Source organism: Taudactylus pleione, unplaced genomic scaffold, assembly GCF_031769625.1.
Source record: "Taudactylus pleione unplaced genomic scaffold, aTauple2 ptg000512l, whole genome shotgun sequence".
Classification (NCBI taxonomy): Eukaryota; Metazoa; Chordata; class Amphibia; order Anura; family Myobatrachidae; genus Taudactylus; species Taudactylus pleione.
The window spans coordinates 3,732,595-3,746,883 of NW_028284914.1; the positions used below are offsets into that span (position 1 = coordinate 3,732,595).

The 14,289-nt window shown below is 48.5% G+C and overlaps 1 protein-coding gene across 5 annotated transcripts in view; it reads right to left on the minus strand.

The window, feature by feature from the left end:
* Positions 1-14,289, minus strand: part of FGD5 (FYVE, RhoGEF and PH domain containing 5) — a 210,243-nt gene that overhangs the window by 107,071 nt on the left and 88,883 nt on the right. For all 5 annotated transcript variants that reach the window (XM_088450251.1, XM_088450249.1, XM_088450248.1 and 2 more), the window contains exon 3: positions 7,420-7,540. In XM_088450251.1, the coding sequence (XP_088306377.1) occupies positions 7,420-7,540 (121 nt within the window). The remainder of the gene's footprint in view (positions 1-7,419; positions 7,541-14,289) is intronic.

Sequence of the window (14,289 nt, forward strand, 5' to 3'; positions counted from 1 at the left end):
TCCCTCCACAGCACAAGAAGAAATACTGTACATTAACCTGCAGGGTAACAGCTTCTCCAAAGAGCCCGCAGAGTGCTGACTCTGTAGCTGTAATGTAATAACAGTGTGACAGGCGCTGAAGGATGGGTCACTGCTTGCCATAAGTAGGTGTGATAGAGCGTATCTATTATTCACGCCTGGACACGGAGTGACTGCCAGACAGCAGCCGCACAATCTCTCCCAGAAGGTTGTAAGTTATGAAGTCTGAAATCCAAAGGCACAGGAGCTGGGGCGGCTGCAGGACCCACCGATTACACTGCAGAGTAGAGGTCGCTTACCCATGCCGACCCACACCGTAATCTGCGCTTTGTGATGTCATGTGACTAATTTTGTGCAAATGCTTCAGCTGGTACGTTAAGCAAAGGATCTGGGGGCTAGGATTGGAGGGGTCTATGCAGAAATTTCAAATTACACATAATTTAAGTTTTGGGCTATGTAAGGAATGCCTAACGCAGAAGATGTCAGAGGGGTGCGGACTGCGGTCCCTATGGAGAGACGATCGCCAGAAAGGGATCTTCTGATCACTTGCCGCAGTCTCCATTCTCCTCCCCTCCCCTCCAGCTGATGGCAAAGTAATATTCTTCATGCGCGGACATAGCACAAAATCAGAGCCATCACTTTACTGCGAAGACGAGTTCCTATAGGGGCCACTCTCCCCGTGAGTTTTTTTTTTTTAAAATAAAATTTTGCTGTAAAATCGAACAAAAAATTATACTTATAATTGACTATTATTTCTAAGGTGCCACAAATTTTGCGCAGCACCGTACAAGATAAACAGCGCAATGCCACACCATAAAGCATGAACAATGTTAAATATACCCCTACAGTAGATGTCAGCAGCTGTATGGGGTGCAGGAGTTTGGAATCTATGATGTGAAGGGTTAAACGTGTAAAGACGTCGTGGCTAATTGTGGGCTAGTGGCACTCATGCACCATGTATATCGCCCACGTGGAAAAGCGAGACTTCCTTTTGTGGGACGGGATATTTAAATAAGATTCAAGGAGTGGAGAAAGGGGGCTTTTACCAGGGGCCGCAAAGCCTTTTAGCAGAGTGGAGATGCCGGTGGTCGGGACTTGGCGCATTAAACATCTAGGTACATTTCTACCAACACAATTGAGGATAATGATGCAGACAATGCGAATTTACATCTGGACCAGAAAACCGCCAGAGTGATTTCTCTCACTTAAGTTCGCACTAAGGTTCTGATTCACAGGTGGACCCGTATCCCGTCATGGCTGCAATCCCGTATGCTGCAGTCGTGCGAATATATGCAAATGTTGCAGCCGCTGTGATTTGTACCAAGACCGCCATCTGCATACACAGATGCACCGTCGACTCCAGCATAGATGTTCAGAGCGACCGTATGTTCGCTCTGAACGTCCTTCAGAATTAAGCCCCCGGAGCCTTAACCACTGCGTATGAATTAGAAGTCGCAGACACAGACGCCCCTGAAACCGCCGCGACGCGCCTGCATTTTAGCCACCACCCCCAGTCCCCGTTAGCTCCCACAAACCCTCCCTGACTGTCAATCATTCTGCGTCTAAGCCTTCACCGACACCACCGTGGGTAATAAAACTCGGCGCCCAGTACACAAATAATCGCTCAACGCCGCAAACATCGGCTTTGCGTCCAACCCTGAACCAGGCCCTAAGTGGACAAATGTGCTCATATGGGCGATATTTTCCCGTCCGTAAAAATGACCTACAGTACCCTGGCTTTGTGGCAATGAAAGGGTTACAGACAGCATCACAGAAACTGGTCATCGCGGACAGAAAGCTCCAACACGCTGGGGACTAATCATCCTACAGAGCCAACACACAATTATAAAGGACAGAGCAACGATAGGGATGAATAATGCTCCAGTGTGCAAAGTGCCAGTCATAACCTATCCATGAAAGTGCCTCTGTTTGGAGAAGCAGGAAGAGGGAGATGTGCGCGGGTGGAGGAGGGGAGGGTGACACAGCTGGTAAGGAGAAGAAGAGATATGTAGAGTATGGTATAATGACAGCGTGTCTGGGGAGGAAAAATTCCGGTACAGAATCCTGAATGACAAAAAAGCAGATGGGGGGGGGGGGGGGGATGGGCAGAAAGGGATAATATCAATGAGACACCAGTGATAGCTGCAAGTTACTATACACCAAAGTCCCTGGGTCAGGCGCAGGAAGTAATGTGTGCGGTTACCATGGAGATGACAGATTAGTGATGCCGGGCCGAAATTCCGCGCAAAGTGATTTTGCCAGGCGGAACAGGCGACATGAACATCAAATTCCACTTTTGCGTTACCGTTCCGCACTCTGTAAATTCAGATTTCACGGCACTCGTTGGGTTGGATTCTGAGTCGGACTCAAGTCCAAATGCGCGTGCGCCGCACCATGGATAAACTGGCGGGCGGACATGGCAAGTGCAGACGGATTGATCGATCCATTGATGGGTCGCTCTTTTCGTGAAATTGGTGTTTCTGGGTGGCAACCACGCGAAAGCACGGAACAGATCCGTCTCGTGGGAGTGTTATAGTCGTGTGCGCTGATTTCTGCGCTTGGTCGCAGCGCAAGGACTGAGATGGGCCGCCTGTTTTCTGGCGGATCTTTTGTACCCAGATACTAATGATGACGGTTGCGAATCAAAAGTACAGTGGGCCTGATTCAGACCCGCTCAAGAGCGCTATGCGCTCGCAAGCGGGTCGATGGTGGCCCAGTGCGCATGCACACGACGGAGCGCATGCGCGAGACCCGGATAGCGACGGGCAACCCGTCGCTCCGGGTCTGGTACCAAAGGGGGCGTGCTGTCGATGTTGAGTGACAGCACGCCCCCTTTGGTGGGCGGGCCGGGGAGTGGCTGCACAAACTGAGGCGTTCCCATGTGAACGCCTCCGTTTGGGGGCGGCCTAGTGGAAGAGATTTTGGCTCTGTGAGAGCCGAAATCTCTCTGGGGATTGCGGCAACGAGACCCTACCACAAGGGTCTCGTCGCAAGCCCGATGGTCGCGATGGTCTTGACCATCGCGACCATCTTCATGGCCGCTCCCCATAACGGTGGGTGGTCACCCACAGCTGTCCGAGCGGCCAGGAGGCCGCTCTAAAAAACAAGAAGGCCGGCCCTGATTCAGAGCGAGCGCTCTGTCAGAGCGTCCGGCTCTGAATCAGGGCCAGTGGGCGGCCCCGGCCATGAAGGCGGATATTCGCATGAGGATAAGGTAGCAAACCGGCCGCCACGTCCGGAAAGAATGGCGGCCGCAGGTGCCCATAATCTACAATTAGAGCGGAGGTGGTCATTTCATCCTGGTAAGACTGGGACACTCAGGGCTATAATTATGGAGTAATGAAGATCCCACACCGCCAAATAATAGGCTGTTCACTGATTTGATCTATTATCAAAGCCTTGATCCATTTACCATCAATCACCGTCATCCTCATAGACCTCATGGGAACGACAACTTAACTGTATTTATGAAGTGGTGAAAAGCTAGACAGCGCCATCTATATATGGCATTGCTGAGAAGGTCCTCATTTCCGGAGGTGGGAACCCAATGAAGACTTTCCGGATTTGTTGGATCCACGTCGAGTTGAAGCGCTATGGGCTGACGGCTGACGCGTATGCGCATTTCACATGAACGCTTTGCCATCAGTGTTAGGCTGCCGGCAACACAGATCAATCAGGACACAGCCGATGAGGGCGACACTGCAGGACCTCCCCGTACAGGTGAGTATTGGTAAATGCAAGTGGTATAATAGGGACCTTTGCAGCAAGATGCAGCAATTCCAAATGTAATATACTGCCGGCTATGATTCTTAGGGGTCTATGTACTAAGCAGTGATAAGAGACAGAATGAAAAGTGATAAGAAAGTGATAAGGTGCCAGCCAATCAGCTACCAACTGTCATCTCACAGGCTGTGTTTGAAAAATGACAGTTGGGAGCTGATTGGCTGGCACCTTATCACTTTTCACTCTGTCTCCTAACACTGCTTAGTAAATAGACCCCTTAATATTGAATAGAGGGCCTAATTCAGACCCGCTCGTGAGCGCTGAGTGCTCGCAAGCGGGTCGATATTGGCCCAGTGCAGATGCGCACGAGGGAGCCAGCTCCGTCGTGCGCAAGTGCGAGACCCGGATAGCGACGGCCAAGCCGTCGCTATGGGTCTCGCACCAGAGGGGGCGTGCTGTCGATGTTGATTGACAGCACGCCCCCTTTGGTGGGCGTGCCGGGGGCGTTGCTGCCCAGACGGAGACGTTCACATGGGAACGCCTACCGTCTGGGGCCGGCCCCACTGACATCACTAGTGATGTCAGTGGGAGTGATTTTGGCTCTGATAGAGCCAAAATCACTCCTGGGCTTGCGGCAGCGAGACCCTACCGCAGGGTCTCGTCGCAAGCCCGATAGTCGCGATGGTCTTGACCATCGCGACCATCTTTTTGGCCGCTCGCATAAGCTGTGGGTGGTCTCCCACAGCTATGCGAGCAGCCAGGAGGCCGCTCCAATATTAGGTAGGAGGGCCCTGATTCAGAGCGAGCTCTCTTGTCAGAGCGTCCGGCTCTGAATCAGGCCCAGAGCCCTCAAGGACAAACTCTGCTGATTAAATTCATGGAAAGTGATCAGAACTTCTCTAACAAAGCTACACAGCTGTATTCTGAAATCGCATTGCTTGATATTGAAAGTAAATATGTTATATATAAATGTCCTACATACGACACCCAATTACAGAAGTAAATGAATAAATGAATATAAAACCATCTTGTGCTGCCGTCTGCAGAGCGCTGTGCGGAAACCCTTATAATGCAGCATCAGTACTCAGAGCGTCAGCGTATAGATCCACATGTCAAGTAAATTTGCATTGATACCTCTCCCCTTTTCCAATAGGGCCTGCTATCTCTAGCTTATAACTTCATGCAAAAATGATGACTATTGGAAGGGAAGGTGACCTTGCCGTGTCTAAACACAGCCCAGGCATAGTAACTGCTCTCTACAGTAGTGGGCATTATCAGAGCCGTAACTAGACTTTTGGGTGCCCTGTGCCAGAAAGAGCATTGGCCCCCTCTCATTTTTCAAAGGGACATCATGCACCCAAAAAGGGGCCATGGCCTCATGGGGAAGGGCCAGGGAAGAGATAGGAGAGGGCAGGAGATGCTGGGGATGAAATAACAGGAAGCTACAAGCAAGAATGATAATAAACAGAAATTTGACAGGCCCAAACAGTACCCCCTGACCTGTGGTGGCCTGTGCGATGGCACCGGCCGCGCTACGGCCCTGGGCATTATATCTATTATAACAGTGGTTCTCAAACTCGGTCCTCAGGACCCCAAGGTTCACATTTTCCAGGTCACCTAACAGGTGCACAGGTGTATTCATTACTCATTGACACATTTTAAATCCACATCTCATCCCCTTACCGATAATAGACCTGGGCTTTTAATTATATGTGTCACACGTGGGAGAGACACAGTGGAGGCAAAGAAAGAAATGGGGGAAAGGGAGAGACACAGGGGAGGGAGAGGGAAGGTAGTAGGGGAGAGAGACGGAGGAGAAAAAGAGACATAAGGGGAGAAAGAGAAAGAAAGAGAGACATGGGGAAGAGAGAGAGGGAGACACAGGATGGAGAGAGATGATAGAGGGAGGTAGAGACATGGGAGGGAGAGAAAAGATACATGGGAAGGGAAGAGAGAGGGAGGGACACTGCGGAGGGAGAGACACCAGGGATTGAGAGAGACAGGGAGACAAGGGGAACGGAGAGAGCAAGACACATTAGGAGAGGGACACACACACAGGAGGGAGAGAAAAATAAATAAGGCGGGAAAGTGAGAGACTTTGGGGAAGGAAATAGAGAGATATACAGAGAAGGGAGAGAGAGAGAGGGAGAGAGACAGGAAGGAAAAGAGATGCATGGGGAAGGAGAGACACAGGGGAGAGAGTGAAAGAGACACGGGGTAGGGAGGACATGGTGGAGAGAGAAAGAAAGACATGGGGAGAGAGGGACAGACACTGGGAAGGAAGAGAGACAAGGGGAATGGAGGAAGAGACACAGGATTAGGGGGAGAGAGACAGGAGGGAGAGAAAAAGAGACACGGGAAGCAAAGAGAGAAACATTGGGGAGGGAAAGAGAGACATGGGGAGAGAGAAAGAGACACAGGGAAAGCGAGAGATGGTGGAGTGAAAGAGAGCTACACAGAGGAGGGAGAGAGACACACACTGGGAGGGAGAGATGCATGGGGAGAGAGAAAGACACACGGGAGAGATTCAGAGGAGAGAGAAAGAGACAGAGAGGGTGACAGAGAAACACAGGGATAAAGAGACACTCACACATGGTGAGAGAGCGAGAGACATGGGAGGCAAAGAGAGAAACATTGGGGACGGAAAGAGACAGGGGGAAAGAAAAAGAGAGACATAGGGAGGGAAAGAGACATGGGCAAAATAAGAGAGAGACATGGGGGAGTGAGAGAGACAGACACATGGGGGTGAGAGAAAGAGAAACAAAAATGGAGAGGGAGGGAGAGACATATGGGAAGGAAAAATAAAAGAGACATGGGAAAAAAGAGAGAGAGACAGACCTGGGGGACAAAATGAGAGAGACATGGGGAGGGAGAGAGATATGGGTAGGAAGAAAAAGAGAGACATTGGGATGGATGAGAGAGAGACATGGGAAGAGAGATAGAGTGACACACGGGGAGGGAAAGAGAGAGACGAGGGAGGGAGAGAGAACGAGGGCGACATGGGGGATGGAGATAAATAAGTGAGAGAGATTGGGGAAGAGAAGAGAGAGGAAAGATGAAACCACGACAGCACCGGGCACAATAGCTATTAACTCTGCGAATGATGATACTACTGTAGTTGATCACATGTTATAAATAACAATACTGTATGCTGATACAATTAAAGCGTAGTGATATTGGTAGTAAGCTGGACTTATTTCATAGCCCCTGAACACTAACTATTAAATTTTTTAAAACAATCCCTAAATATCTGATGAACAATTTATCATCTACTTCACCATATATTTTATTTTGGACATAGGCAGCTGACAAGAACATTGGCTTTGGTGTAGATATTACAGGGCTTACAGACAGGGTGTACTCTGACAGCTGGAGAGTCACAAGCTGCCGGCCTCAGATCTATATCACACACTTCATAAATGCTTTTATTTATTAACATTTTATATGAAAGCAGACATTGGCGGTATCACGGGGTGCTCGTGTCAGGAATGGGGCCACTCTGACAGCAAAGGAAGACCTGCGTGAAGCAAGCTAGTATTTCTGTAAGAGAGAAGGTTCTGTAGAACCAGACAAAATGTCACTCAAAAGACAGCACTCTACCTCCCCCCCCCCAAATAACACAGAACAATAGTAATAGATTGGTAAAGGGAGGGTCCACTAATGTACATGTCTCATTACCTTCTGCACCCCTCCAGTGCTGGTCTCCTCATCCTCTGAGCTTTTCTGATCCTCATCGGAAGTGAGGTCTTCTGCGTTGTTCATGGGGATCGGGCAGACTTTGTACGGCTCCGTGTAGGCACTGCACATAATGTAAAGAAGTGTCAGAATATACAACATAAAGTCACAACATTGCAAATCCTCATACATACACAGATGTTCACAGTGGCGTAAGTTCATCCCAGACGCCCGAAGGCAAGTTTTAATTTGTTGCCCCCCACTAAATAAACATGATGCATATCTATCTATCTATCTATCTCATATCTATCTATCCCCTATCTATCTATCTAATATCTATCTCACATCTATCTATCTATCCCATCTATCTATCTATCCCATATCTATCTATCCAATATCTATCTATCCCATATCTATCTATCCCATATCTATCTATCCCATATCTATCTATCCCCTATCTATCTATCTATCTATCTATCTATCCAATATCTATCTATCCCATATCTATCTATCCCATATCTATCTATCCCATATCTATCTATCCCCTATCTATCTATCCCATATCTATCTATCCCATATCTATCTATCCATCTATCTCATATCTATCTATCTATCTATCTATCTATCTATCTATCTATCTAGGGCTGGCTCTAGGGGTGTTCGACCACAGGGTCATCACCCATAGAGGGCACACAATCCCCGACATCCCAATTTCAGCGGAACATTACTGTCCTGCTGTTCCACCCGTGGGCCGAAGTGGCCCACGGGTGGTGAAATCGGGAGGTTGGGGACCCCCACCACCACAGCTGTGCGGCGGTACTGGACCCCGGAGTTTGAATGGATGCTGCGATCGGCATCCATTCAGTGAAGGGAGAGGGCTGGGGGAAGCCCAGCTAGTGAGGCTCCCCCCAGCCTGATGTTATTTGGAGTCGTGCCGTGCAGGCACACCTCCAAATAACGTCACATAGGAGGCGTGGCCTATGGTAATTAGGCCACACCCCCACACGCGATGTAATGGCGCACTTTAAGGAGCTGGCAGGGGGTGCCTCGAACCCTGGAGCCGGCCCTGTATCTATCTATCTATTCATATGCACAAAAACACTGATATAGAATATGTGAATTTGTTTCTATTAGACAGATTTACTAAAATAAATTTGCAGGATATGCCCTCAAAACACCCTTTTTCGAGTATATACAGCTAAGACAGTGACCTGAGTAACATGAGGCTCAGAGTCCTCCTGATGGAGGCTAAAGCCACCTGATGTGGGGTGGGGAGCCCTCCTGATACCCCAGATAGAAGGGAATACCACCTGAGTCAAGATGCTGTAAGACTGCTACTGTGGTGGAACTACAAATCACAAAATGCCCAGTCTACTGCCGACTGCATCACATGTCAGGGAGTTGCTCCACCCAAGATCTGCCCCCAGACTCAGTCGCTGGTGCCCCAGGGCACCATCTCACATGACCTCTTATCCTCGGCTCCGTCTGGTGCACCCTTTTTGACATGCAGCTCCTGGAAGATCTGCAGCCGTGCTTATGCTCGGGTCCCACGCACAGGTCCGCTAGACCTAGAGCTGCTACCAGGAAGGAGTGGGACGGGGAGTTGTGGGTGATGGGGGCGTCAGAGTCACACTGGCATGAGAAGTTGCTGAGGAGCAGTGACATCAATGAACGAGGACAGGCTATAGGTAGACGGAAGCGGCATCTGATGGTCTGACACGGAGCCCTCCACTAGTATATGGTTATGGTGGCATGTATTGGGCGGCCATGACGGTACACTCCGGGTACATAGTTATAGACATAAGTGGGGTGAATATATTGTGGGCAATGGAGGAGGTGCCCCTTTAGTGCTGGCGCCCGGCACAGGCGCCTCCGTTATCTCCCATAGTTCTGCCCCTGGTTGTACACTGATCGTTATACGGAAAATCCGCCTTTGCTAATGCTTATCCCCATGACTAGCAGAAAGGCAGGGCTCCCATACCTAGGACTCCCTACATTACCTCTAAAACATTTAATTTGAACCCGTGTGGAATACAAGTTTTCGTCACTGGACTGGTCGGATCAAATAGACCTACCAAGCAAGTTTTTGGACTCCCAGAGGAACCGTAAGCTGCATACACACAAAGATTTTCTGTCCAACCATCCAGCTAGTTGATTGGTTGGAATGAAAATCTGGTAACGTATGGGGAGTAAATGATGATCAGCAATTTGCTCCTAAATGCCAGAAAACAGATGAAAATGGTCGTCAGACAAGTGTGTGAACAAATTGTTTAGATCAAACATTTAAAACAACAGTTTTTGTCTATTTTCCGGCGTTTGAGAGCAAATTTCTGATTGTCATTTGCTTTCATACCTTACCAGATTTTCATTCCAACCAATCAACTAGTTGGCTGGTTGGATGTAAGTTGGTCTAGTGTGTGGCCAGCTTAACAGTCCTGGTTTTAGTGATATACATGATTGTGCATAGATGGTTTAATCAAAATAACTGAGGCACTAATTAAGTTACTTGTGCACAAGTATGGCTATCCCTAAAACCTGGACTTTTAGTGTGCCTTGAGGACAGTGGTTGAGAACCCCTGATCTAAACAATTTGGTCAAACAACAGTTTTTATCCATTTTCCGGTGTTTGGGAGCAAATTGCTGATTGTCATTTGCTTTCATACCTCACCAGATTTTCATTCCAACCAATCAACTAGTTGGATGATTGGACATAAAATCTTTATGTGTGTATGCAGCTTTACACAAACACCGGAACAACATACAAACTCCAGACCGATAGTGGATCAGAGTCAAACATGAAGGGCCAAATGTAATAGGGTGAGAGTATAGAAAATGTGAGAGTTTAGCAGTAAAACTCTGACACTAATACATTGATCGAGTTGTATTTTCAAAACAGGAAACACCTGGATGAGAGTTTAAACATGCGACGTGTTCTGTGACTATTACATTGGCTGAGTTTCCATGTTCTGTGACTATTACATTGGCTGAGTTTCCCTGTTCTGTGACTATTACATTGGCTGAGTTTCCCTGTTCTGTGACTATTACATTGGCTGAGTTTCCATGTTCTGTGACTATTACATTGGCTGAGTTTCCATGTTCTGTGACTATTACATTGGCTGAGTTTCCATGTTCTGTGACTGTATTACATTGGCTGAGTTTCCATGTTCTGTGACTGTATTACATTGGCTGAGTTTCCATGTTCTGTGACTATTACATTGGCTGAGTTTCCCTGTTCTGTGACTGTATTACATTGGCTGAGTTTCCATGTTCTGTGACTGTATTACATTGGCTGAGTTTGCCTGTTCTGTGACTGTATTACATTGGCTGAGTTTCCCTGTTCTGTGACTATTACATTGGCTGAGTTTCCCTGTTCTGTGACTATTACATTGGCTGAGTTTCCATGTTCTGTGACTGTATTACATTGGCTGAGTTTCCCTGTTCTGTGACTATTACATTGGCTGAGTTTCCATGTTCTGTGACTATTACATTGGCTGAGTTTGCCTGTTCTGTGACTATTACATTGGCTGAGTTTCCCTGTTCTGTGACTATTACATTGGCTGAGTTTCCATGTTCTGTGACTATTACATTGGCTGAGTTTCCCTGTTCTGTGACTATTACATTGGCTGAGTTTCCCTGTTCTGTGACTATTACATTGGCTGAGTTTAAAAATGTGACAGTTTTCTCTCACATTTTCTAAACTCTCACCCTATTACATTTGGCCCATAGCCTCAGTACAGTAAGGTAGCGATACTAATCACTATGCCACCCAGTAGCAATAATACAAGGCGATGGGGATAATTACAGTAATTTGCTGTATCTGACACTGCTCAATGATACAGTGTAATTTCGCTGAGCCAAATTGTGGATAGGATGTGGGTATTTAATTGCAAACTGAAGGGTAGTTTGCAACTATATTTTGTTCCAAAGGTAAATCAGAGCATAGTAAGTCTGCAGACAGGGGCCACACCGAGAAAGCAGGTGCCACATTTAGCATGCATGGGGATGATATAGGGAGTGGGGTCACATGACCTAATTATTACACGCTGTGTAACAGGACATATCAGCTGTGCTGGTGGTAACACAATTAGATCCTCGTCTCAGACACAGTATGGCCATACAATGGTAGGTAATAACTCTGTAAGAATGCCTCTGTCAGCCATCACAGACAGGAAAATAAATAGTAATGATAAAGGGAAGATAATCACACAGTGTGCGGTTATTGCTATCCTGGGCTGCAATCTATAATGTTATTATTGAGGGGATAGAGAATATTGCTTCCCTGAGGCACAAACCGATTTAGAAACAGACAGAAATGTGAATTGTGAAATACACCCAATTACAACACGGTGCCCACATGTGTCTGCTCTCTGTCCCAGGGAGGGGGATGGCAATTTACTACTTCTCAGATATTCTTCATGGGGAGGTGATGTCTGTGTATTAGGAGGAGGGGAGAGGTCAGTGTCCTAATATATGTATATTAGGAGGAGAAGAGAGGTCAGTGTGTCCTGATGTCTGTGTATTAGGAGGAGGGGAGAGGTCAGTGTGTCCTGATATCTGTGTATTAGGAGGAGAGGAGAGGTCAGAGTCCCCTGATGTCGGTGTATTAGGAGGAGGGGAGAGGTCAGTGTGTGCTGGTGTCTGTGTATTAGGAGGAGGGGAGAGGTCAGTGTGTGCTGGTGTCTGTGTATTAGGAGGAGGGGAGAGGTCAGTGTCCCCTGATGTCGGTGAATTAGGAGGAGGGGAGAGGTCAGTGTCCCCTGATGTCGGTGTATTAGGAGGAGGGGAGAGGTCAGTGTCCCCTGATGTCGGTGTATTAGGAGGAGGGGAGAGGTCAGTGTCCCCTGATGTCTGTGTATTAGGAGAAGGGGAGAGGTCAGTGTGTGCTGGTGTCTGTGTATTAGGAGGAGGGGAGAGGTCAGTGTGTGCTGGTGTCTGTGTATTAGGAGGAGGGGAGAGGTCAATGTCCCCTAATGTCGGTGTATTAGGAGGATGGGAGAGGTCAGTGTGTCCTGATGTCTGTGTATTAGGAGGAGGGGAGAGGTCAGTGTCCCCTGATGTCTGTGTATTAGGAGGAGAGGAGAGGTCAGAGTCCCCTGATGTCGGTGTATTAGGAGGAGGGGAGAGGTCAGTGTGTGCTGGTGTCTGTGTATTAGGAGGAGGGGAGAGGTCAGTGTCGTGATATCTGTGTATTAGGAGGAGGGGAGAGGTCAGTGTGTCCTGATGTCGGTGTATTAGGAGGAGGGGAGAGGTCAGTCTGTCCTGATGTCTGTGTATTAGGAGGAGGGGAGAGGTCAGTGTGTCCTGATGTCTGTGTATTAGGAGGAGAGTGAATTCTATAGTGGACAAAGTTGCAATTACAATGCGATCTGGGCATGACCTGGGCATGACATTACTGCCCATGATCACATTGCAATATGCGTTCACAGCGCCGGGATGTATTATCCGGGACATGCAGGGAGAGGGACTCCGTCCCTGCGATGTGCCCGTAGAGCGGCCGGGGCTGCTGCGCATGCACAATCCCGCTGACTGCACATGCACGGCTGCCACGGAGGGTTCGGAAGGATTCCTCCGCCAGCTAATTATGCGCAGTGTAGCCCATAGGCTACAGCGGCTAACACCATCTTCAGATGCCGTTCGCTACGGTGCCAATATCCGTAATTCATCGCATTCCGGGGGACCAAAAATGGGTGTTTTCGGGGATATAGCCTCAAATATACATACCTCCAAACTGTCCCGCATTCAGCAGGAAAGTGCAGTTTTTCTGGGACTGTCCCGCAGTCCCACTCACGGGCCGCAGTGTCCCGCGGTGGGGGGGGAAGTTTGGGGGAGCAGAAACTGGGTAAGCAGAGGTAGAAGAGATACCGTGAGCACGCGCACGGCATCTGTTCACCAGTGTAGGGAGATCCTGGGGGCTGTCCCACAGTGACGTAAACGGGTGGGGGCCGAGAGGCTCCGCCCATTTCCCCGGGACACACCCTTTTGCACAAAGCCCCACGCCCTTTTTGGACGCGCGGCCCGTCCCTCTTTGGGAAACTGAAATGTTGGGAGGTATGAATATAGAATGATAAATAAGCCCCAACGAGAGGTCTGTGTCGTAGGCCAGCAAGCCTGGGTACTGTGCTTGTCCTGTCATGAATACAGGCAGCCATTCCATAAACTGCGACATTGCTAAAGACAGCACTGACGCTTCTCATGAAGAGTCCAAACCCCTCTGCTCTTCATCAATGAAAACTACATGTACCCCTAATTCATTGGGAACAGTGTACTATTTATAGGAACACTACTGGTTAAAGTCCCTGTTGTATTTTACCGGGAATAAACACTACAGTTAGCGCAGGGAGGGGTTAATGATCAATTTGCCAGCAGTTCATTTGATAAAGTGTCAGATAAAGCTGACTTTTAAAGTTTCAGCCTGTAAAACACTGGGGGAGCCAGGAGCTGGAGGTCTCCATGGACAGTTTAATCCCCGGATAATTCCTCTGCTTGTAGTAATGATATGGATGAGTGAGACCAGATTGCAGCTTGAGGGCTGGATGCAGCTGGCCTAGTGCATCTTCAAGAGCGCACACGACACAAACCTCAGTATCTGCCAGAGTGCAAACTCGTCAGCCCAGCAATTCCTGCAAGTCGGCACACAGGACCAACCCACAGGGCTAATGTACCTGTTTGAGGGTGGCATGTGCCCAGGGTGGGGAAGGCTGCATCTGCTGGGGTCTGGAGTTGGGCTATTGGGGTCAGGAGAGCAACTATGGCCAGTCCCAAAGTCCCACATATGAAAGTGCGGAATCATTTTCAAAAATTTTAGTTTTCGGTATTCACCTGCACAAATACAGTCCCACTTTTGGGATTACTGTGCACCAAGGCCCATACAGA